Here is a 25,339-nt window from a genome sequence, read left to right on the forward strand (position 1 = left end):
TTGGAAAATATTAGGATACATCAGTTTAGATGAGAAATTGGCAAACTTCCTTAAGGAACTAGATAGAAAATATTTTAGGTTTTACAGATCAGACTCTCTTTGTTGTGGCTACACAACTCTGCCATCATAGTGCGAAAGCAGCCATTGATAAAACTTAAACAAGTGAGTGTGACTATGCTTCAATAAAACTTATTTGCAAATATAGGCTATGAGCTGAATTTGACCTTGGGGCCATAGTTTAGCAATTCCTAGTCTAGATCAGTTATAGTTTTTATTCTTTGACTCTGGTCTAGTACTGATTATCAAAAGATGCTGGCCATGTTTTATTTGCATATATTCTGTTATGTTCAGATGTTGACCCATGTTGTGATGACTATTTTAATATGTTACTTCGAATAGTTCTAAAAATTTTCAGGTTGAAGAGGCACCATAGGTCAAAATTACTGCAGATGGTGACTGCAGCCATGAAATTAAAAGATGCTTGCTCCTCGGAAGGAAAGCTGACAAACGTAGACAGTGTGTTAAAAAGCAGAGGCATCACTTTGCTGACAAAGGTCCATACAGTCAAAGCTGTGGTTTTTCCAGTAGTCATGTACAGATGTGAGAGTTGGACCGTAAAGAAGGCTGAGCGCCAAAGAATTGATGCTTTCGAAATGTGGTGTTGGAGAAGACTCTTGAGAGTCCCTTGGACTGCATGTATATCAAACCAGTCAATTGTAAAGGAAATCAACCCTGAATATTCATTGGAAGGACTGATGCTGAAGCTGAAGCTCCCCACCTAAGGTGAAGAGCATTTCATTGGAAAAGACCCTGACACTGGGAAAGGTTGAGGACAAGAGGAGAAGGGGGCCACAGAGTATGAGATGGTTAGATAGCATCACCTACTCAATACACATGAATTTGAGAAAACTCTGGGAGATAGTGAAGGGCAGGGAAGCCTGGTGTACTTCAGTTCATGGGGTCACAAAGAGTTGGACTTAGTGACTGTACAACAAATAGGTCAAAGCTCAATTTATGAGAGTGAAAGCTAGCTCAGAGTTACCTTGAAAATGATTCATATTCATTCAGAATAATAATAAAAAAGTTCCCAGTGATTGTATAGTATCTTATTTTTTAAATAAGTCTGTTTTTATTACCTCACTTAATCATGACAGGTATTATAAAGGTGGACGACAGAAGCATTCCCCAAGATCAGTAGATGGTAGGGCCAGGACTATAATCCAAAATTGATTTGACTTCCAGGGCAGAGCTCTTTAAGCATAATACATTGTATCACTCCTGTCAGCTGAAGGTGGAGTCAATGGATTGAGTAGTAACTTTGTTCAGAGGCTGTTTGTAGGACGTTAATTTTAGTAAGAAAAGTGGGATTATGCTTATTATTTCAAATAATTCTGTGCTGAGCATTATTTCAAAGCATTTAGGAATATAGGAATAGGTTTGTAAGTTGCTAAAATAAATCAGACACATGATTTTGCATAAAGATTATAGAGTCATTAAACTGAAAAGGATCATAGAGAGTGTTTAGGCAAATAACCTGAGACCCAGAGAAGCTAAATGACTTGGGGGAGCCAATGTAGTTTAACGAATGACTGTGCAATATATGTAAGTTCAGCCTTCATGCTGTACGCCTTCAACTTGTACAGTGATATATGTCAACCATTTCGTGATAAAACTGTGGGGGAAAAGAGTATAGGACCGAAAGGTCATAACAGTAGTGAGCTAGATCTGGATAGGGAGAGTCAATTGTTAAATTTTTAGGAATTTTTTTTCAGCCAGTTGTTGAATATATTTGGGATTACAAATATATATGTATGTATAAACTCATAAATTAAAAACAAAGATTTATATGATCAAAATGTATCACTTACTGATTATTTTACTGTATATTTCTGTTGTTTGTGCCCTCAAGGTTTTTTGTATCTAGTGTATCAAGTGTGTCTGTATAGTGGAAATGCTGTGTGGTGATGTCCTACCCAGCTCTGTTTCGTGAAGTGACACTGATAGATTTTAAATGACCACAGGAGAGTATTTACATTACAGAAATTGGCAAATGCTACAAATAACCCTGTCTCATCCTTTCCTCTCCTTACCATGCCTTAAGCTGGTTAATTAATATTTACCAGCATACTGTTGCTGATGAGTTTTGTGTTATATACCTGTCTGTTTGTGTGCCTGTCTTTGTTGCAGGGCTCTGAGTTCCTTGAAGCTGGAATTTATGTCCCTAGTACCCAGCACAGTGCCTGGCATATAGCTGACTGACAAATGTTTATAGAGTAAATGAGTGGACTTTATAGTCAGTCCTTGATTCAAATTCTGGGTCCCTGTGACCTTGTGTTTATTAGTGAAAATGAGGATAATACCAGTCTTGCATGATATTTTGTGAGGAGGAATGAAAAGATCCAGATATCTCTCTGGTACATAATAGGTGTAAGAAGTTGTCAACATTTGTGATTATAACTTAAGAAGAAGGAGACATAAATGCCATTAGGGTCCAGACTTATATATGTAGAGCTTTGTATTAAGTGTTTGACCACAAATTGGATGAGAATCAAGAATGTAGCAGTGTTATTTTTGTGTGTGTACATACTTTTCCTTCCCACACAAAATAATGGGATGTATTAAAAGGAATATGATATATAAGAGACAGGAAGCAATCCCTCTGTTATATTTGGCTTTGTTCAGACTCTTATTACAGTATCATGTCCAGTTTTACATTGCTCATTTTAAAGAGGATGTCAAAAAACTATATGTATCATGCCTTGGGAAGAACCAACAACTGTGATTAGAAGGATAGAAAATAGGTCCTTTGAGGCAAGTTTAAGGAATTGAGTTTGTTTATACTGGAAAGGATACTTAACTATCTTCAAGTGAAAGAGTGACTTAACTATCTGCAAGTACATGAAGGGTTATTATAAGGAGGATACTCTCATGTTGTTCTCCTAATGCACAGAGGACCAAAAGAGGAAATCGACTTATTTCATTTAAAGAAAATTGTGTTAAACGCTGAAATTGACTATCAAGGGATGTCACAGTATCTCCATTTTTGAAAATATTTTAAAAGAGCAGCAGCAGATGGTTATTTATTAAAAGGTTTAAATTTTTGACCTCATGAAAGTGACAGGCAGAATTGTAGACCTTGCAGCTTTTTTCCACCTCTATAATAAGATTTTTCTTACATTTATTGAAACTTATCAAGCATATCCCAGATATCTTATTGGGAACTCACTCACAATTTGATATAATCATTCTTTATCTTGCTTTGTATCTTCACATCTTGAATGAAAACATTCAGTATTATCTGTCTGCTAATAACAGAATTAAAGGCAGATACAAACAGGCCTTGCTTGTTATTTTTTATACTCAACGTATCTATTACTTATGAGTATTTAGTATTAATATTTTTTAAAGCAGTATATTACAAATGTTGTGTAACTCTTTTGTGACAGGGAGTCCTCTTGGTATATGATGTTACAAATTATCAAAGCTTTGAGAATTTAGAAGATTGGTATTCCGTGGTGAAGAAAGTGAGTGAGGAGTCAGAAACTCAGCCCCTGGTTGCCTTGGTGGGCAATAAAAGTAAGTTATAAATGTTTATTTATATGTAGTAAATTTATTTGCCTATCTTATAGTTTTTATCCTTAAAAGAAATGATGTTTGAAAACGTAAGTAGCTTTTTTGGAAAAACAGCTTTTCTGGAGTGAGCAAGTTGAGAAAATTCATAAAGATGTGTACAGTCTTTTCAGTAACAATTTTGATGCTTGACCTGTCGTAACTGCTCTGCTGCTTTGGCTGGTTCCTTGTTAAGGTAAGTTGTGTTCTGACAGTGTGTGTGTTTTGGCTTCCTGTGGTCTAAGGATGCAGCGTGGACTATTAAGAATGGCAGCACAGCTGCACGTTTTTATGATATTGCACTGCAGCCTTAGCTCTGCCCCAGAGATTTTGAGAGATACATTTCATTAAATGGTACCCTGTTCCGGGGAAGGAAGCAGTGTCTGCATGGAATTCTGTGTGTATTATTCCTTGCCCTCATCGCTCATTGACTTTCTTTTTCTAAATTTTTGAGGTTTGCTTGTACATTATTATTTTTTTTCCTTGAGAAAGTATATTATTGTGGGGAAGGAGTGGTGCTTTGTAGAAATGATGGATAATTTTTCAAATCTGTCTCTTGGGCTATGATATACAGCATGTAAAAATTATAAGATTGATTTCAATACAGGATTGTTACTTGGTCTGTAGTCCTGCAATGCATTTACCCGGAAAAAGGGACCTTAATAAGAGTTTTCAAATAGATATGATATGACCCAATCTTCTACAACTTATTTGAGGTCAGAGAAAGAGAAATGAATTTAAATTATACCATGGAGGATTCAGGTCAGAAACTGTTTCCTAACTATAAGCGTTGTTAAATCAATACCCAAGTTTACTACCAAGAGAATTATCTCTTCCAGAAGTAAAAATATAGTGAATTTTTGGGGGGGTTTATAATTGTTTAGGAAATAGTACTTCCTGAAGGACCAAACCATGGTTTCTTCATTATGTGGTTTTACACACTTAGATGAACATTTAATAAATCCAAGCCTTGCTTTAAAACCATTACAAAACAGGTGTGAATATAATTTCTCTGAAGAGTTAAAAATATAAATTTTTTTACTACTTTCGAGAAAACAGTATAACGTATCACAAAATGGATGAAAACAATTTCTATTAAGCTTTAATTAAATTTTGCTTATCTGTTTTATAGATGTAACTAAGTGAATCCGATGCTTTTCAACTCATTGAAAACTCATTTTACAAATCATAAGTTTTGATGAGCTTAGGTTCTATTTCTGAGTATAGTTTTTCATTTTAGAAGATCATTTGTTAGTCATTTGTCATGTCACCAAAGCATTGGCATATATTATAGTTAAATTTGTGCTTTATTGGAGGTTTCCCATCACCTTTTGGGAAATTACAGAGTACGGAAGTGATGGGAGTTGGGATTTGTTTTCATTTCTTTCAGGATATAATCTAACTACATCTGGAGTAATGGTGTGGTGGTGCACAATTATATACATTATGTTATGTGTTTATGCTATCCTGTGAGGCCTCCATCATTGGTCACTGTCAGGATGTCAGACTAGATGGGCTATTGGACTGTGCTGGTGATGCCATTCTGAGTTTTAAAAACAAACATTTACATAAGTTATATGAACTTATGCCAAAAATTGTTACAGTGTTATGTTTGAGATTTAATAGCATGAAAATTGAAAGAATTTTTTTACTTTTGGAGTAATCCTTTTCTTGTATTTATATTACTAATACTCTGTTTCAGAATGAGATCATGTAATAGAGTATGTGATCACACAGAATATTATATCTATGTAAAATTAAGTGATTAGAGATGAACATGTATCTGGATATTGTTTACTATTATCTGTCACTGGCCCAGTTTCATATGATCAATATGTTCATGTAGTGAATGATCTTACAATTTGTTTCTAAGAGAGAGTGGTTCAGTTGCTAAGTCGTGTCCGACTCTTGTGACCCCATGGACTGTAGCCTGTCAGGCTCCTCTGTCCGTGGGATTTTCCAGGCAAGAATGCTGGAGTGGATTGCCATTTCCTTCTCCAGGGGATCTTCCCAACTCAGGAATCGAACCCGGGTCTCCTGCACTGCAGGCAGATTCTTTACCAACTGAGCTATAAAGGAAGCCCTTCTAAGAGATAAGGCATTACATTATAGTAGTATTTTCTTTTTGGGGAGGTATAATTATATTAAAAAGCAAAGATTTTTTTTTTTTTCTTTTTTTTTGCTCAAACGACTGAGCGACTTCACTTTCACTGTTCACTTTAATGCATTGGAGAAGGAAATGGCAGCCCATTCCAGTGTTCTTGCCTGGAGAATCCCAGGGACGGCAGAGCCTTGTGGGCTGCCGTCTATGGGGTTGCACAGAGTCGGACACGACTGAAGTGACTTAGTAGCAATAGCAGCAGCAAGCTAGTTAAAGAGATTTTATTAAGAGTTTCTATATCAAGGGCCTCATGACATTGGAAAGTCTTCCAAGTCAAGGAAGCAGCTCTCAGATTCAGAGAATGTTCCAGATGAAAAGATGCTCAGAATTGTTCTGTCCCACCTTTTTCATTCATCACGAGTGTCATATTTGTTCAGTCTGTTGCTTCTTTTTTCTCCTCTTTTTCTTCCTTGCTTAATTGATTATTATTCCATTTTATCTCACTTATTAACTTATTATACATATTATATATTCATGTATTATGTTTTTAGTTGTTTCTTTAGAATTTTGGAGTGGGTGGCCTCTCCCTTCTCCAGCGGATCTTCCTGACCCAGGAATCAAACTGGGGTCTCCTGCACTGCAGGCAAATTCTTTACCAACTGAGCTATCAGGGAAGCCCAGAATTTTCAGTATATATCCTTAATTACTCTACCTTCAAATAATAGTATCACTTTTCATGTGTAGTATTTTTTAATACCCCCTCAATTCTTTGTGTTATTATTGTCAGACATATTTTTAAATATTCTGTAAACAACTTTTGCTTTAAATAGTCATTTAGCTTTCAAAACAATTACAGATAAGAAAAAGGTGCACTTTATTTTGGCATCTCAGGCAGTGCTAGTGGTAAGGAACCCGCCTGGCAATGCAAAAGATGAAAAGAGATACAGGTTCCATCCTTGGGTAGGGAGATCCCCTGGAGAAGGGCAGTGCAACCCGCCACAGTATCCTTGCTTGGAGAATCCCATGGACAGAGGAGCCTGGTAGCACAGAGTCAGACACAACTGAAACAGCCTAGCACACATAGCACACACACATTTCATTTTACCTTTACTTATTACGTTGCCGACACTTTTATTCATCTGTATACATCCAAGAGTCTGATAGTAGATTCTTTCTCTTTGAAGAACTTCCTTTAACATTTCTTTTAAAGTAGATCTGTTGACAATGAATTTAGGAAGACATTTGAAGCTGAATTATGATGATTATTATCTAGAGTCATTGTCTGCCTAACTGTGCTTTTAAAAATTCATCATCGTGTCCTATTCTGTGCAGTTTGAATGGAAAACATATGTTGAAAAGAAGCATGTGTAGACTAGGAAAATACTGACAGCAGAGCCAACTTTTAGCCAAAGTTGAGCAAAAAGATGAGATACAGAGAAAATTTCCGTGCACAGAGTGTGTGTGTGAATTTGCTCCATAGTAAGAACTTATATTACTAAGTTATAAAGTCATTTGCTTTTTATTAAAATATGGTAAATTCTCAGAAATTTGGGCTGAGGATTGAGGATAGTCTTAGCTAAAGGTGAATTACAGGTTTATTTTTGTAAAAATTGTGTTTTATTATGGTTAAATATAGAGAGTAACTAGAGTAGGTTGATGATATAGCCAGCAGAGGAAGGGACTTGCTTTAATGAAATAGAGTGTTAATTAGTAAGTTAATTATTTCAGTACATACTAAAAAATATATAATACATTTGACCCTTGAACAACATCACAGGGTTTATAGACATAGTTCCTTCCTGCAGTCAAAAATTCACGTTTCACTTTTAGCCAGCCCTCTGTAAAAATGGTTCCTCTGTATCTGTGGTTCTGCATCCATGGATTGAACCAATCTCAGATCATGAGGTACTGTAGTATTTACTACCGAGAAAAAAATCTGTGTGTTAGTGGATCTGCACAGTTCAAACCAGTGTTGATCAATGGTCAACTGTACATAAAATAAAATTTTTTATTTTATATTCAATTCTAAAAGGCTATGAAATACTAGTTAATGTTCTTTCTTTGTACTGTTTAAGACAGAAAATGAAGTATTGAGTCATGGTTAAGATCAGACGGTTTTAAATTGAGACAGACTTTCCTTACAAGCCCAGTTTTTTCCCCTACTAGCAGTGTAATATCATACAAGTTACTTTATTTCTTTAATTTCTTCATCTGGAAATAAGGATCATAGTTTCTGTGTGATAAAGTCGATTTAATGATTAAATGGGCTATTACATAAAAATACTTTTCCTATATACGTAAGTGTTGATAACTATTAATTATTATTATTAATCATGTAGCCTTTTAAAAGCATGGACTATAACTTCAACTTGAAAGACCATAATTACAGATTGAAGTGAAGTGAAGTGAAGTTGCTCAGTCGTGTCTGACTCTTTGTGATCCCATGGACTGTAGCCTACCAGGGTCCTCTGTCCCTGGGATTCTCCAGGCAGGAATACTGGAGTGGGTTGCCATTTCCTTCTCCAGGAGATCTTCCCAACCCGGGGATCGAATCTGGTTCTCCTGTATTGCAGGCAGACGCTTTACCATCTGAGCCACAAGCTGAAATAGAAATTTTACAAAAGTAGCCTGAAGGAAATGGTTCTTAAAGAATTCTTTTGTCACCATTTTTTCTTGTTTTTTACCGTGATAGTTCTCATACTGTGTATTGGGTAGGGCAGTTCATTCAGCAGACATTCTCGAGTGCCACCTATGTGTATTCAGGTAGCCATTATTATTTTACACAAAAGTAGAACCCAAGAGAATGCTTAAGCAGTGTTTGGGACCTGCTAACCTGGGTCTTAATTTTACTCTTTTTCTATACCATCCTCAAGTTTTCTAGAAATTTGACCTTTTGCTTTGTTTGGTTGTTGGGATTAATAAGTAGTTATGTTCAAATTTCCATGGAAGGCCTTACTTTTCCTTAATGAGATTAAAAAACTTCGTTTGGAAGTAGTAACTTTCAGAATGGGAAAGAGGGTAAGCCATCTACTTATTCTGTGTGTTTTATGTTCGGTTGAAGTTTGATGATGTTTGCAGCTGCAAGTGCAGTGAGATGCCTCATAGGCTACAATGACTATAGCCACATAAGCACCTGGAAGCAATTATATTACCATCTAGGATAGCTTCTACAATTTGGGGAGCCAAATGCACCAGGCCTAGACCCTGGTTTCCTGGCCTTGAAGGTCTTGCTGTCCCAACATCGGGGCATTCTCAGTTGACCAGAGCCTGTACTGCAGAGCCTAGGGATTTTTAGTTTATCTCCACTTACTACAGGCTTGTTACAAGTGGACCTGACCATCTTTCATGTGAACTATGGCACTAGCTTCCTAACTGTTCTTCCTGCTCCTTGCTTTGTTCTCCTACAATTCAGCTCCCAAACGGCAAATCATGTTATATGACTTTTCTGCTTAGAATCCTCTAGTGCCTTCTCATCACACTTAGACTGAAATCCAAACTCCTTATCCAGTTTCTCAAGCACAAGGTAATCTGGCTCCTACTTACCTCTCAGACTCATTTTCTACTAAATGCTCCCTTGTCCACTGTGTGTGTAAGGCACATTTGTCTTTTTTTCTGTTCCTATAACCTTCCAAGTTAATTTGTACTTTAGGGTTTCTTCTGCTTGATAGACTTTTCCTTCTGGCCTCCGCTTGGCTGGCTCCATTTTGTCATTTGTAACTCATCTTAAATGTCATCACTTCAGAGTTGCCTTCCTCGACCAATGAAATCTAAAGAAATCTAAAGTCTGTCAGGATGTTCTGTTTCAGTTATCTGCCTAGTCTCATTGTCATCTGGTATCATTTCTTGTTTGTTTCTTGTCTGCCTAAACTCTGTGAAAGCTGAGGATCTCATCACTTACAACAGTGCCTGAATGAATGAATACTGAATGAATGAATAAAAGCCTTTTCATGAAGACTCTGTTGAAATTAGAAGTGTTTATGGCCCGGGATATGTTATTCAGGGAAAATGGTTTCTTAATGAGGAAAAATACATATGTAGATACAGGGAATCTGTTAGATGGCCTTCAGACCCAACTGCCCTAGTGAATTCCACTCTGGTTAATAATGTCAGAGTTTCTTAGGAAACACATCGGGGTTATATTATGCTGGATCATGTTTGAGATAAAATGTCATAGATTTTCTGTCATGATTTTAGAGTAAATAAATGTTAAAAAAATTCAGATTTTTCTTCATATTTTAAACTTTTACATATTGGTAGAACTGTACACTTTCAACTTTTAATTTACAGATTAAAAATTTGTGTGTTTAATTTAAAAATCATAATCTGCACTCAAATACAATTTTAGTTTTAGTGTTTCAGGGAAAGTTCAAATTGAAATGAACATCAGGAATATTAATTTTTTTAAGATTAATTTTATATTCAATCCATGTTATAACCAAATGACAGTTTAATTTGTCATTTTGTTATTTTCTATCTTTAAGCTGTTATGTTTTCCTACTATCTGATCCATCACCTAGTTTCTCCCCTGACTAGCTAACATTCTCGGTTGGATAGATTGTAAACAGAAATTAACAGGGTTGCATAGGAGCTGCCCCCTTCCTGATTTATAGCTTCTTAGTTAGTGGAGGGGTGGTGGCTATCAGTAACTTGTATTGGTAGTAGGAATTATCACGCTCCAGTATAGAGTGAATGGATGAATGATTTCTACTCTTAAAGATATTAAACAGATCCTTTCCCAAATAAAGACTAATAACTCAGATTTTTAAACAATCTTCATGACAGATGAGGGCATAGAGAAGAGTGCATCTACACTAATTAACAATGTTGAGTGTATATTCTTCTTAACAGTGATTGATTGTTCTTGGAGTACTATCTCTGCCCAGGAAGTGATGTTTTACACTGTGAGGTTCAAAGGTTACATTTTAATGTACCCTGTAAGTTGTGTTCCCTGAACTCCATGGAAATGTATTAGTAAAACAAGTAAATTTTAAGTTGAAAATTTTACTGATCTTCTCAATAAAATTATCACAAGGCTTTTAGAGACTATTCCTTATTCTTAGTAATAGAGGAGTGTAAGAGAAGGTTATAAGTTCAGCTTTAAGAACTTCATGGGAATTTACATGAAAATACTTGCCTATACTGTGACTTTTTTGAGTCTTCAGAAATTCTTATTTTATCTGGAGAGTGGAAATGTGAAACTATGAAGTAAGTAACGTTTACTTTGATTCCTGTTTTGAAGAATTAATATCAACTTCTATAAAAATTGTCATCTATAATATTATGACAGTGAACAAATGAGTCATTACAAATTTGTGTAAGAGTTTACAATTTATAAAGCATAAACAAAAGCTCTTTTGAGGATTTGAAAAGTTCATTCTGTTTATACAGTCTAAATTAAAAGTCTGCTCCTTATCCATTTATTTTAATACTTTGGTTCTTTTTGTTCCAGTAATAGTAATCCCAAGGTATCAAATCCAAGTGTCTTTTTCAGATGGATCTAACATTTCTGTTTCTGTGGCTTTATATGTATATTGCTTTCTCCTCTGTTTACATGTAAATTTTTAAAATAGAGCTATGATTATGTACTTACTGGAGGATGATGATAGCATCTTATTCTGACACTGGTAGCATCAGTATTCTGTATATTGAGTGAGAGTATTTAATATAAACACTTATACTTGTTCCTTTATGTGCTATTTCACCCTACTACTGTACTTTTAAGAACATTATGATAATATTTCAAGTTTAATTGATTGAGTAGTTTCCTCAAATAAACGCATAAGCTTAAATTCAGACTGTTATTGTCACTGATATATTGGGGGGGAGAAAATGTCATATGAGTGCTTTTTCATAACACTCATCGAGAAACATTTTTCACTTGACAGTTGTTACAGTTATTATGTCATTTCATAGTTACTTTTTTTTTTTTTTAAGATGGCCTGCTTTAAACCATTTTGGCAGTATTATGGTTTACTTAGCTTGGGAAGTTTAAGGACTTTGTGGTTTTGTTTTTTCTTTTTTTTTTTAATTGGAGGCTAATTGCTTTACAGTATTGGGTTGGCTTCTGCCTTATGTGGTTTTGTTTTGTTTGGGAGGAGCTGTGTAAGGATTTTGGGCATAGCAATCTGTTTATATAATTTCTATCTTTCATTGTCATGATATAGAAAGTTTATTAAATGCTAAAGAAAGCATAATCCATCTTTTGTTTCTTTTATGATGAATTTCTTGGAATTTAATTTTTAGAAGAAAATTTAATTACTAAAAATTAAATTAAGTATTAAAGAATGCAGCTATAAAAACATTTTTTGTGTGTGAAAAGGAGATTTGAGATTTTCATCAATGTAATTTAAGCCCCTTTAATAGTGTGCTTTATATTTGCAGTGATTATGTAATAAATCCAAAATGCATTAAAAGAATACTAGAGTGGGGATCAGAAAACTTTGTACTGCTATTGTCATTTTTTCCTAACTTCATTACCTTGGCAATTTATTCACTTAAGATGATCCTCATGTATAAGATGAGGGGATTTTACCAGACAGTCATAAGCACCTTCTATTCCTAAAATATGATGACCCTAACCGTATTTGTTGCTGTACAATTTTAAGAGAGTTTAACTTTATATGTAATTGAAATATCCTTGCAGAGATGATTTTTTAGGCTCATTTTATCATTCAGTTATTAAATATCCATTTTCCATATACATGAATAGATGCATTTACCTAAAATAACAGTAACGATAAATCTTAGTATTGAATTCTGTCTCTTTTGTTCCATTGATCTGTGTGTCTCTTTTTATGCCTGTACCATGCTGTTTTGATTACTGTAGCTTTGTAGTATAATCTGAAGCCAGGGAGCCTGATTTTAAAAAGCATTTCTTTTTAATTGAAATTTGTTCTTGAGTTTAGAATTTAGTTTTCATTTTCTGTCATGTTTTTTAAAATTTCATATGAATGTCTAGTTTCTGCAGTAAGTAAAGCAATTCAGCAGTTATTTTCTTTGTGTGCTTTCTTACATCTTTTCTTATTCATTTATTTCATTCATTCAGCAAATTTTCATTGAGCCCATACCTGTCTAGGTGTTCCAGTAGAGGAAGATGCTGCTAAGTCACTTCAGTCGTGTCCGACTCTGTGCGACCCCAGAGACGGCAGCCCACCAGGCTCCCCCGTCCCTGGGATTCTCCAGGCAAGAACACTGGAGTGGGTTGCCATTTCCTTCTCCAATGCATGAAAGTGAAAAGTGAAAGTGAAGTCGCTCAGTCGTGTCCGACCCTCAGCGACCCCATGGACTGCAGCCTACCAGGCTTCTCCGTCCATGGGATTTTCCAGGCAAGAGTACTGGAGTGGGGTGCCATTGCCTTCTCCGTAGAGGAAGATAGGCAATAAATAAATAAGTATAATACATAATGTATTAAATGGCATTGTGTTGTGTAGATAGATAGAGCAGGAAAGGAGAAAAAGGAATTCTTAGAAGAGAGTGTTAAGATTTTAAATATGGTCATCAGGGAAAGTCTGAGAAGATGACATTTGAGCAGAGGCATAAAGGAGATGAGAGAGAGTGCCACATAGATACCTGGCAGAAGAGTTATCCAGGTAAAGGGAAGGAGTAGGTGAAAAGGCCTCCCTGAAGTATTTGGATGTTGTTTTTTCTCTTTTCTAAGAGGAGGAGGCACACATGTGTCTGTGTGTACATGAGGGAGAGAAAGAGAAGGAGACAGGAGAGTGGGGAGAGTTGGTAGCTGTGTGTATAGCTGTGTATGGGGAACAGTAACTGAAAGACTAGCATAGGATTGAAGCACGATGATAGAGAAGGGGAGGACAGGTCAGGAAGGACTGTTGGCTATTGTAAGGACTCTGACTTTTATTTGCACGAGATGAAGAGCCACTGAGGGGTTTGAGGAGAGTGAAATGATTTAACTTGAAAGGATTACTACAGTTCCTATTTGAGAATATACCATAGTGGGTAAAAGTGGAAGCAAGGTAAATAGAAACTTTTTCACAATCCAGGTGAGAACTACAGGTGGCCCTTGCGGTAAAGAACCCACTTGCCAATGCAGGAGACCTCAAGGGCACAGGTTCAGTCTCTGGGTCAGGAAGATCCCCTAGGGGAGGGCATGGCAACCTACTTCATTATTCTTGCCTGGAGAATCCTATGGACAGAAGAGCCTGACAGGCTATAGTCCATAGGGTCACAAAGAGTTGGACACGATTAAAGTCCCTTGGACTGCAAGGAGATCCAACCAGTCCATTCTAAAGGAGATCAGTCCTGGGTGTTCTTTGGAAGCAGTGATGCTAAAGCTGAAACTCCAGTACTTTGGCCACCTCATGCGAAGAGTTGACTCATTGGAAAAGACTCTGATGCTGGGAGGGATTGGGGGCAGGAGGAGAAGGGGACGACAGAGGATGAGATGGCTGGATGGCATCACCGACTCAATGGACGTGAGTCTGAGTGAACTCAGGGAGTTGGTGATGGACAGGGAGGCCTGGCGTGTTGGAATTCATGGGGTCTCAAAGAGTCAGACACAACTGAGCGACTGAACTGAACTGAAAGTGACTTTAACATCCATGAGAAGTGGTTGGCTTCTGGATATATTTGGAAGGTATTGATGGATATTTTCGTAGATTGGTTATGGATAGAGGGGAGAAGAGGCCGTATAATGCCAAGATTTTTGGTCTTCGCATCTGGAAGGTTAAACTTTAGTTTACTGAGATGAGGAAGAGTGTTGGTGGAGCAGATTTGGATAAGATTGGTCTTGGACATGTTCAGTTCAGTTCAGTCGCTCAGTCGTGTCCGACTCTGTGACCCTAGGTGTACTTAGTAAGCCTCTACGTAGAGATGTTTAGTAGTTGGATGTATGAGTCTATCATTCAGTGACAAGATGAAGACTAGAGATGAAAGTCTGGGAGTCAACACCATATTCTGTAAGTTCAGTTCAGTCACACAGTCATGTCCGACTCTTTGCAACCCCATGAATCGAAGTACGCCAGGCCTCCCTGTCCATCACCAGCTCCCGGAGTCTACCCAGACCCATGTCCATTGAGTCGGTGATGCCATCCAGCCATCTTATCCTCTGTTGTCCTCTTCTCCTCCTGCCCCCAATCCTTGCCAGCATTAGGGTCTTTTCCAATGAGTCAATTCTTCGCATGAGGTGGCCAAAGTATTGGAGTTTCAGCTTCAACATCAGTCCTTCCAGTGAACACCCAGGACTGATCTCCTTTAGGATGGACTGGTTGGATCTTCTTGCAGTCCAAGGGACTCTCAAGAGTCTTCTCCAACACCACAGTTCAAAAGCATCAATTCTTTGGCACTCAGCCTTCTTCACAGTCCAACTCTCACATCCATACATGACCACAGGAAAAACCATAGCCTTGACTAGACGGACCTTTGTTGGCAAAGTAATGTCTCTGCTTTTGAATATGCTATCTAGGTTGGTCATAACTTTCCTTCCAAGGAGTAAGCGTCTTTTAATTTCCTGGCTGCAATCACCATCTGTAGTGATTTTGGAGCCCCCCAAAATAAAGTCTGACACTGTTTCCACTGTTTCCCCATCTATTTGCCATGAAATAATGGGACCAGATGCCATGATCTTAGTTTTCTGAATGTTGAGCTTTAAGCCAACTTTTCCACTCTCCTCCTTCACTTTAATCAAGAGGCTTTTTAGTTCCTCTTCACTTTCTTCCATAAAGGTGGTGGTATCTGCATATCTGAGCTTATTGATGTTTCTCCCGGCAATCTTGATGCCAGCTTGTGCTTCCTCCAGCCCAGTGTTTCCCATCATATACTCTGCATATAAGTTAAATAAGCAGGGTGACAATATACAGCCTTGACGTACTCCTTTTCCTATTTGGAACCAGTCTTTTGTTCCATGTCCAGTTCTAACTGTTGCTTCAGGTTTCTCAAGAGGCAGATCAGATGGTCTGGTATTCCCATCTCTTTCAGAATTTTCCACAGTTTATTGTGATCCACACAGTCAAAGGCTTTGGCATAGTCAATAAAGCAGAAATAGATGTTTTTCTGGAACTCTCTTGCTTTTTCCATGATCCAGCGGATGTTGGCAATTTGATCTCTGGTTCCTCTGCCGTCTCTAAAACCAGCTTGAACATGTGGAAGTTCACGGTTCACATATTGCTGAAGCCTGGCTTGGAGAATTTTGAGCATTACTTTACTAGCGTGTGAGATGAGTGCAATTGTGTGGTAGTTTGAGCATTCTTTGGTATTGCCTTTCTTTGGGATTGGAATGAAAACTCACCTTTTCCAGTCCTGTGGCCACTGCTGAGTTTTCCAAATTTGCTGGCATATTGAGTGCAGCACTTTCACAGCATCATCTTTCAGGATTTGAAATAGCTCTGGAATTCCATCACCTGCATTAGCTTTGTTCATAAATCCTTGAGACTGGATGAACTTTACATAGAATGAGTATAAAAAGAAAAGAGGTCAAAAGATTAGTCCTTAAGTTAAGTCATATTTTAAAGTTGGGAAAGTGAAGAGAGATTAGCAAGGGAATTAAAGTGTGGCCAGTAAAGGTAGGAGGAAAATCAGGAGAGTGAAGTGTCCTGGGAGCCAGATGTACAGGATTTTTAAGGAGAAAGGAGTGATCAACAGAGCAGGTCTGAGGATGGTTAGATTAAGCAGTACAGAGGCAGTTGGTGGTGACCTTGGTAAGCAGGTTCACTGGAGTTGTGGGACTGAAAGCTGAGCAGAGTGAGTTCCAGAGAGAAGGGAAGGAAATGAATTGTAGACAGAGAATGGAGGCAACATGTATATGTAATGCCACTGAGTGATGAGTGGGGAAGCAGCAGGAGGGGACGTGAGTGAGGGCTCACATTAACGGAGGGAAGGTAGTACTGTATGCTTTATGTTCCTTGGAAAAGAGAGAGACAGACATGGAGGGGAAGGAGTTGTGCAAACACCTGATGATGTAAAATGAATGTTTCAATTTTTTTAAAAACTTGTTCTGATTTTAGATATAGTTTTAAATGTCATCTTTACTCTTCAGTTTGTTGTATTGATTCTCATTAAGTGAAAAGGTAGAACGTGAAGGGTGTGTGTGAGAACTTTCCCAATTCTTTTTATAGAGGGTTGAGGGGAATAAATAGAAAAGGACTAGGTAGGACAGAATACTAGATAGTTTCTCCCTTGATTTTAATACTTATTAGCTGTTTTATGCTTTTTAAGCTGTGCCATTTTTCTGAAAAAGTATCACCTTTTTTTAGAGCAAAGTTTGTTTAGTTTTTCCCTTTGGAATCATGCAGGTGTTCTGTGACTAAAGCTCCATGAAGGCAGAGACTGTCCTATTCACTGCTGTCTCTCTAGGATCCAGTTCAATCCCTGGCCACAGGAAGTGCTCAATAAATACTAACACTTGTTATGAATGACTACAAAATTATTAATTCTCAATCTCAGTAAAGGATGGAATTATGGAACTTTTTGAGATGATAAAGAGAAAAAATAATACTTTTTTATTCCCCCTAGCTTTTGTAAAACTCTAGGCTAGGTTTTTCATTTGGAAGAGGCATTTAGTAACAGCTTCACTTGGTGCTTATGACTTACTGTAACACAAGATCATGTAAAAATTCTTTTATATTACACACATAGTTCTTTTGAAAACTAAACTCTTGAGCCCTAATCGCTTAATTTACATTCAAAATTTTAATTTTAAAAGATGAGAAGTTGTATTTATTTCCCCTTATTGATATTTGTTTTGTAGTGTGTTCTAGCACTTTAATATCTTTATTATAAAGGCAGTATGAGTAGTGGTCAAGGACAAAGACTTCTAAGTAAGATCACTTAGGTCAGATATGGGCTCACTTATTTAAACCTGTGACCATGGGGAGCTATTCACCCTCTTGTACCTCAGTTTTGTCATCTGTAAAACAGAAATGACAATACCACCTACCTTATAAGGAGGTTGTTAAAAGAATTAAATACATACAAAACTCCTGGAATCATGCCTGGTATTTAATAGGTGCTATATGTATTAATTGTTGTTTTATTCCCACTGTCTCTCAGAATCCTGTCTTCTAGTTATGGGTAATGGGAAGAGATACTGCTCAGTCCATGTAGATTTTTAACTTAAGGATTTAAAAATCAAAAATACCAAAATTTTTGTGAAATGTCTTTGAATGTATTTCAAATGATTATTAAAGTTTTGGTTATAATTATTGTTTGAAAGCCACCCTTCACTTGTAGTTTAGAAGTACATTTTTTTCTGCAAAAATATTTAAATTCAGTTGATGGAGATGTTATAATTTTGGTGTTCAATCTGAATGGTGAAAGCTGGTGTACAGTTGCCATGATTTTTTATCTCAAGTTTATTTTGCTTTGTAGACATGTGTCTAATAAAAAAAAGATGCTACATAAACCATCGTTTGAGTTTGAATGTTCTTCTGTTTTTGGTTGAGGTATAAATGTTATTTCTGGCTGTGTCCTTCATACTTAGCTCTTCTTACAACAAATGGAAAGGCTCTAATTGTGCCTAAGGGAATAGTTAATCCACAGTGGACATATGGTGGACAAAAGCCGAGTCTAGTAAATGAAATAAAATTATAAATGGTAAACATTTGAATGCTTACAAAGTCTGGCAGCTATAAAAGATAGTGTATTGTTTGAGATTAGCAAATTTTGCGTGCAGCATAACAATTCTTTTCCTGGTGTGTTTGTGTTATGTAGGTGTATGTAAATTCAGTTGAAAGACATACTGTTAATTTATGTATAAAGCATATTTGTTTCCTTTTAGCTTTGTGACTTTGACGTCAGCAATAAAGGCTGATGATCTCACAATTTTGGAAAGTTACTGCTCTTTTGGTTGGGGGCAGTTAATTAGCATTAACCCAGAACAGCTCTTGGACTTCATGGATCTGAGTATTATATGGGGTTGCACTGCTCCAGCAAAAGGTTAAGTATTAATGGAAAATGGTCACAGCCCTTTTACTTAAAGAAAACATGTTACTTGTAAGTTTTCTTTTGATTTTACTTTTACAGTTGCATTGAATGTCTTCATTCATTTAGCCATCCATAAAGCAAATATTGTTGCACATGAGGTGGATAATAAGTCTTTTTAGGACTACTTGTGTGGCATGTCACAGATCATTAACTGCAAGTAACCACCTGACTTGAGGGAAGCCTGGAAGCATCATTATAGTGAAATAAGCTTTTATTTAGGTATCACTGCAGCACATTGATTTATTGAAATGTCACCAATTGCTACTGTGAAAATACATTCTCATTATCATTTAGGGAATGGTTAAGATTAGCCACTGTATACTGTAAAAGATGTATTTTGCTAACAGTGGAAAAAACAAGAATAAATATTGTGGTCTGTATGGCTTTAATAGTTACTTTAAATGATTAATTAGATGGTTAATTAGGCTAAATTAAGTAATTCTTGTGGGGCTTCCTTGGTGGCTCAGTGGTGAAGAATCTACCTGCCAGTGCAGAAAATGAGTTTGATCCCTGGGTCAGGAAGATCCCCTGGAGAAGGAAATGGCAGCCCGCTCCAGTATTCTTGTCTGGGAAATCCCATGGATAGAGGAACAGAGGACTGCAGTCCACGAGGTCAGAAAAGAATTGGACATGATTTAGCAACTAAACAACAACAACAACAAAGTAATTCTTGTAGGATGCTTTAAAATCTGTGTGATTCTATATATGTGTTGAAGACATGTTCTGAGTTCTTTCTAATTTGAAATACCTGGAAATTAAGCAGCATTGAAAGATAATAGCAAACTTAATGAAACTATTTTGTACAGTCAGTTTATAAAGTAACAAATTCTTTTTGTGAGCACAGGGCTGCTTCCTGGGCACATATATCATGAATCCAGCCTTCAGGAAACTTGTCTTGTTGTGGAAGTAAGATTAACATAATGGGCAAAAAGTACAAAAGAAAAACAATGTATTACTTAGCTCTACTTTATCAGTGGGCAGGAAAGGATTAAGAGGAATCTGGAACTGGAATTGAATCTTTGCAAAACTGTTAGGTTTGGATACATCTTGTTATGGTTAAGTCTTGAGCCAATTCAAGGATGTCTCTCCATTTGGAATTTAATGTTGGCTTAAAAATTTTTTTAAATTTATTTTTAATGGAATATAGTTGATTTACAATGTGTTATTTTCAGGTATATAGCAAAGTGAATCAGTTATATATATGTATATATATGTACCCACACATATATAAAATAAAATAGTGTACACACTATTTTTAAAGATTCTTTTCTCATATAGGTCATGGCAGAGTGTTGAGTAGAGTTCCCTGAGCTATACAGTAGGTCCTTGTTAGTTATCTGTTTTATATGTAGTAGTGTGTATATGTCAGACCTAGTCTCCCAGTTTATCCCTAGCCCCTCTTTCTCCCCTGGTGAACATAGGTTTGTTTTCTACATCTGTGATTCTATTTTCCGTTTTTTTAAGATTCCATATATAAGCAGTATCATAAGATATTTGTCTTTGTTTGACTTAATTCACTCAGTATGTCAACTCCAGGTCCATTTGTGTTGCTGCAAATGGCATTATTTCCCTCTTTTTTATTGCTGAGTAATACTCCATTTTTTATACTACTGTATGTACTATATCTTTATCCACTCCTCTGTTGATGGACATTTAGATTGCTTCATGTCTTGGCTATTGTAAATAATGGTGCAGTGAACGTTGTGGTGTATGTATCTTTTTGAATTAATATTTTCTCTGGATATATGCCCAGTAGTGGGATCGCTGGATCATATGATAGTTCTATTTTTAGTTTTTAAGAAACCTCCATGCTGTTCTCCATAGTGGCTGTACCAATTTACATTCCCATTTACAGTTTAGGAGAGTTCCCTTTCTCCACACCCTCTCCAGCATTTATTGTATGTAGATTTTTTGATGATGGCCAGACCAGTGTGAGGTGATACCTCATTGTAGTTTTGATATGCATTTTTCTAATAATTAGTGATGTTGAGCATCTTGTGCTTTTTGGCCCTCTGCATGTCTTTTTTGGAGACCTCCTGGACTAATGGAAATAAAAACAAAAAGAAACAAATAGGGCCTAATTAAACTTAAAAGTTTTTGCATGGCAAACAAAACCATGAACAAAACAAAATGACAACCCACAGAATGGGAGAAAATATCTGCAAATGAAGCTACTGACGAAGGATTAATCTCTAAAAATACAGAGAGCTCATGCAGCTCAATGTAAAAGGAAAAAACAACCCATTCAGAAAATGGACATAAGATCTAAATGTTGGCTTTAAAATAAAATAAAAAAAAATCTATGAACTCATTTTCGAGTGTCTTGCAGTATGAGTTCCATGTCCATATTTGGTGTTTGTTCCCATGCTGCTGCTGCTGCTAAGTCACTTCAGTCGTGTCCGACTCTGTGCGACCCCGTAGACACCAGCCCACCAGGCTCACCCGTCCCTGGGATACTCCAGGCAAGAACACTGGAGTGGGTTGCCATTTCCTTCTGCAATGCATGGAAATGAAAAGTGAAAGTGAAGTCGCTCAGTCGCGTCCAACTCCTAGCAACCCCATGGACTGCAGCCTACCAGGCTCCTCTGTCCATGGGATTTTCCAGGCAAGAGTACTGGAGTGGGTTGCCATTGCCTTCTCTGGTTCCCATGCTGCTGCTGCTACTAAGTCACTTCAGTCGTGTCCTACTCTGTGCGACCCCATAGACGGCAGCCCAACAGGCTCCACCGTCCCTGGGATTCTCCAGGCAAGAACACTGGAGTGGGTTGCCATTTCCTTCTCCAATGTATGAAAGTGAAAAGTGAAAGTGAAGTCGCTCAGTCGTGTCCGACCCTCAGTGACCCCCATGGACTGCAGCCCACCAGGCTCCTCTGTCCATGGGATTTTCCAGGCAAGAGTACTGAGTGACGTGCCATTGCCTTCTCTGGGTTCCCATGCTAGGAGGATCTAAATTACTGAACAATATTAGAGCCTGTATTAGCTTGCCAGGGCTGCCATAACAAAGTACTTCAATCTGGGTGGCTTAAACAACAGAAATTAATTTTCTCAATTCTAGAGGCTCTAAGTCTGAGATCAAGGTGTCTGCAGGGTTGGTTTGTAAATGGCTTTGTCTTCACATGGTCTTTACTTTGTGCATGTCTGTATTTGAGTCTCCTCTTATGAGGTCACTGGTCAAATTGGATTGTTTAGTGTAGCCACCTTCACCAGTTAACGTAGCTCCATCTTCTTCTCGGAACTTCCCACAACTTCTCTATGAGCACTTGCTGGTTCACCTTGTGCTTTCATGTTGATGGAGCATGGCTCCATCTCCATGGAGACGGCTTCTTTCCCTGGACCTTATTCATCAACTTTTGTTAGCTCCAAACATTTCTTCTGCAGGTTCCTCACCTCTCTCAGCCTTTGTTAGTTGAAGAGAGTGCCTTGCTTTGGATTTTGCTTTGACTTACAGGAATGTTATGGCTGGATCACTTTCTATATTGACCTCTAAAACTTTCTCTGCATCAGGAAAATGTTTGCAAATGATGTGACTGACAAGGGCTTAATTTCCAAAATATACAAGCAACTCCTACAATTCAGTAACAACAACAACAAAAAAACCCAATTGAGAAATAGGCAGAAGACCTAAATAGACATTTTTCCAAAGAAGACTTAGAGATGGCCAGTAGGCATGTGAAAAGATGCCCATTATTGCTAATTACTAAAGTAATGCAAATCGAAACTACAGTGAGGTACAGATGTACAGTGGAATACTTCAGCCATAAAAAAGAATGAAATAATGCTGTTCATAAAAAGGAGTGACATAATGCAGCAACACTGGTGGGCCTAGAGATGATTATACTGAGTGAAGTAAGTCACACAGAGAGAGACAAATATCATATAATGTCACTTATATGTGGACTCTGAAAATATGACACAAATGAATTTACTTAGAAAACAGAAACAGACTCAAAGACTTACAAAACAAACTTATGGTTATGAAACGGGAAAAATGGGGTGGGGGGCAGATAAATTAGGAGTTTAGATTTAGCATATATGTGTGTGTTTGTGTGTGTGTGTGTGTGTGTGTGTATATACGTGTGTGTGTGTGTGTATATATAGCAACCCACTCCAGTACTCTTGCCTGGAAAATCCCATGGATGGAGGAGCCTGATAGGCTGCAGTCCATGGTGTCGCTGAGGATCGGACATGACTGAGCGATTTCACTTTCACTTTCATGCATTGGAGAAGGAAATGGCAACCCACTCCAGTGTTCTTGCCTGGAGAATCCCAGGGATGGGGGAGCCTGGTGGGCTGCCATCTATGGGGTCGCACAGAGTCGGACACAACTGAAGTGACTTTGCAGCATATATATGTATACACAAAATAGATAAAGACATACTGTATAGCACAGGAAGTTCTACTCTGTATTCTGTAATAACCTAAATGGGAAGAGAATCTAAAAAAAATTTATATGTTTATGTATGACAGAATCAGTTTGTTGTACACCTGAAACTAACATAACATTGTAAATCAAGTATATAAAATAAGAATTTTAAAAAGTAGTAAAATATTTTAAAAAGCTACCTTGAGGTACTATGTCTGTCAGTTAGAATGGTCGTTACTAAAAGGTCTACAAATAATAAATGCTGAACAGGGTGTAGAGAAAAGGGAACCCTCTTACACTGTTGGTGGGAATGTAAATTGGTGCAGCCATCATAGAATACAGTATGGAGGTTCCTCAGAAAACTAATAATAGTGTTACTATATGATCCATCAGTCTCACTCCTAAGCATATATTCAGAATTATAGTTTGAAAGGATACATGTACACCTGTGCTCATAGCAGCACTGTTTACAGTAGCCCAGACATGATCAATGCAAAGAAATAGAGGAAAATAATACAATGGGAAAGACCAGAGATCTCTTCAAGAAAATTAGAGATACCAAGGGAACATTTCATGCAAAGATGGACACAATAAAGGGCAGAAACGGCATGGACCTAACAGAAGCAAAAGATAGTAAGAAGAGGTGGCAAGAATACACAGAAGACCTATACAAAAAAGATCTTCATGACCCAGATTACCACGATGGTGTGATCACTCACCTAGAGCTAGACATCCTGGAGTGTGAAGTCAAGTGGGCCTTAGGAAGCATCACTATGAACAAAGTGAGGTGAGTTGATGGAATTCCAACTGAGCTATATCAAATCCTAAAAAATGATGCTGTGAAAGTGCTGCACTCAATATGCTAGCAGATATGGAAAACTCAGCAGTGGCCACAGAACTGGAAAGACCAGTTTTCATTCCAATGAGAGGCAATGCCAAATAATGTTCAAACTATCACATAACTGTACTCGTCTCACACACTAGCAAAGTAATGTTCAAAAATCCCCAAGCTAGGCTTCTAGAGTACATGAACCGAGAACTTCCAGATGTTCAAGCTGGTTTTAGAAAAGGCAGAGGAACCAGAGATCAAATTGCCAACATCCACTGGATCATAGAAAAAGCAAGAGAATTCCAGAAAAGCATCTGTTTTATTGACTACACCAAAGCCTTTGACTGTGTGGATCACAACACACTGGAAGATTCTTCCAGAAATGGGCATACTGATAGCTTACAGTGAATGGTGTCAGATTCATGATCTTTGAAGAAGAAGATTTAGCTTTGGGATCAGGGACTAGGCTAGATCACTCAAGAGCTTTTGTGTAGCAGAGTTTTACTAAAGTATGAAAAGGGCCAGAGAAAGCTTCTGACATAGACATCAGAGAGGGGGATGGAGAATGCCCCACTGTCTAGTCTAAGTAAGGGAGTTATATACTTTTTAAATTAGTTATTACAGTAAATCAAATGACTGTCTCAAGGTTGTAAAGATCTTACTAGACCCACTCCAAGAATTTACATTTTAAGATAACAGGATTAGCCAGAAGGTTTTCAGGAAGGAGAAACTATCCTCAAGCAGGATACATTGTTGTTATATAATTTAATCTAATCTAAGCAACAATTAGAACCAGACATGGAACAAAGGACTGGTTCCAAATTGGGAAAGGAGTATGACAAAACTGTATATTGTCACTCTGCTTGTTTTAACTTATATGCAGAGTAGATCATGCAAAATGCCAGACTAGATAAAGCACAAACTAGAATCAAGATTGCCTGGAGAAATATCAATAACCTCAGATATGCAGATGACACCACCCTTATGGCAGAAAGTGAAGAGGAACTAAAGAGCCTCTTGATGAAAGTGAAAGAGGAGAGTGAAAAAGCTGGCTTAAAACTCAATATTCAAAAACTAAGATCATGGCATTTAGTCCCATCACTTCATGGCAAACAGATGGGGAAACAGTGACAGACTTTATTTTCTTGGGCTCCAAAATCACTGCAGATGGTGACTGCAGCCATAAAACTAAAAGAAGCTTGCTCCTTGGAAGAAAAACAATGATCAACCTAGACAGCATATTAAAACGCAGAGACCTTACTTTGCCGACAGAGGTCTGTATAGTCCAAACTGTGGTTTTTCCAGTAGTCATGTATGGATGTGAGAGTTGGACCATAAAGAAAGTTGAGCACTGAAGAATTGATACTTTTGAACTGTGGTGTTGGAGAAGACTCTTGAGACTTCAAGAAGACCCTTGGACTTCAAGGAGATCAAACCAGTCAATCCTAAAGGAAATCAGCCTTGAATATTCATTGGAAGGACTGATGTTGAAGCTGAA

General features: G+C 37.4%; 1 protein-coding gene across 2 annotated transcripts in view; it reads left to right on the forward strand.

Annotated features, from left to right (window-relative positions):
* Positions 1–25,339, forward strand: part of RAB28 (RAB28, member RAS oncogene family) — a 97,978-nt gene that overhangs the window by 20,142 nt on the left and 52,497 nt on the right. For both annotated transcript variants that reach the window (XM_086407488.1, XM_086407487.1), the window contains exon 4: positions 3,447–3,576. In XM_086407488.1, coding sequence (XP_086263614.1) covers positions 3,447–3,576 — 130 coding nt within the window. The remainder of the gene's footprint in view (positions 1–3,446; positions 3,577–25,339) is intronic.

This window comes from Bos grunniens, chromosome 6 (genome assembly GCF_055505025.1).
Source record: "Bos grunniens cultivar Pamir isolate PY7600 chromosome 6, Bosgru_T2T1.0, whole genome shotgun sequence".
Classification (NCBI taxonomy): Eukaryota; Metazoa; Chordata; class Mammalia; order Artiodactyla; family Bovidae; genus Bos; species Bos grunniens.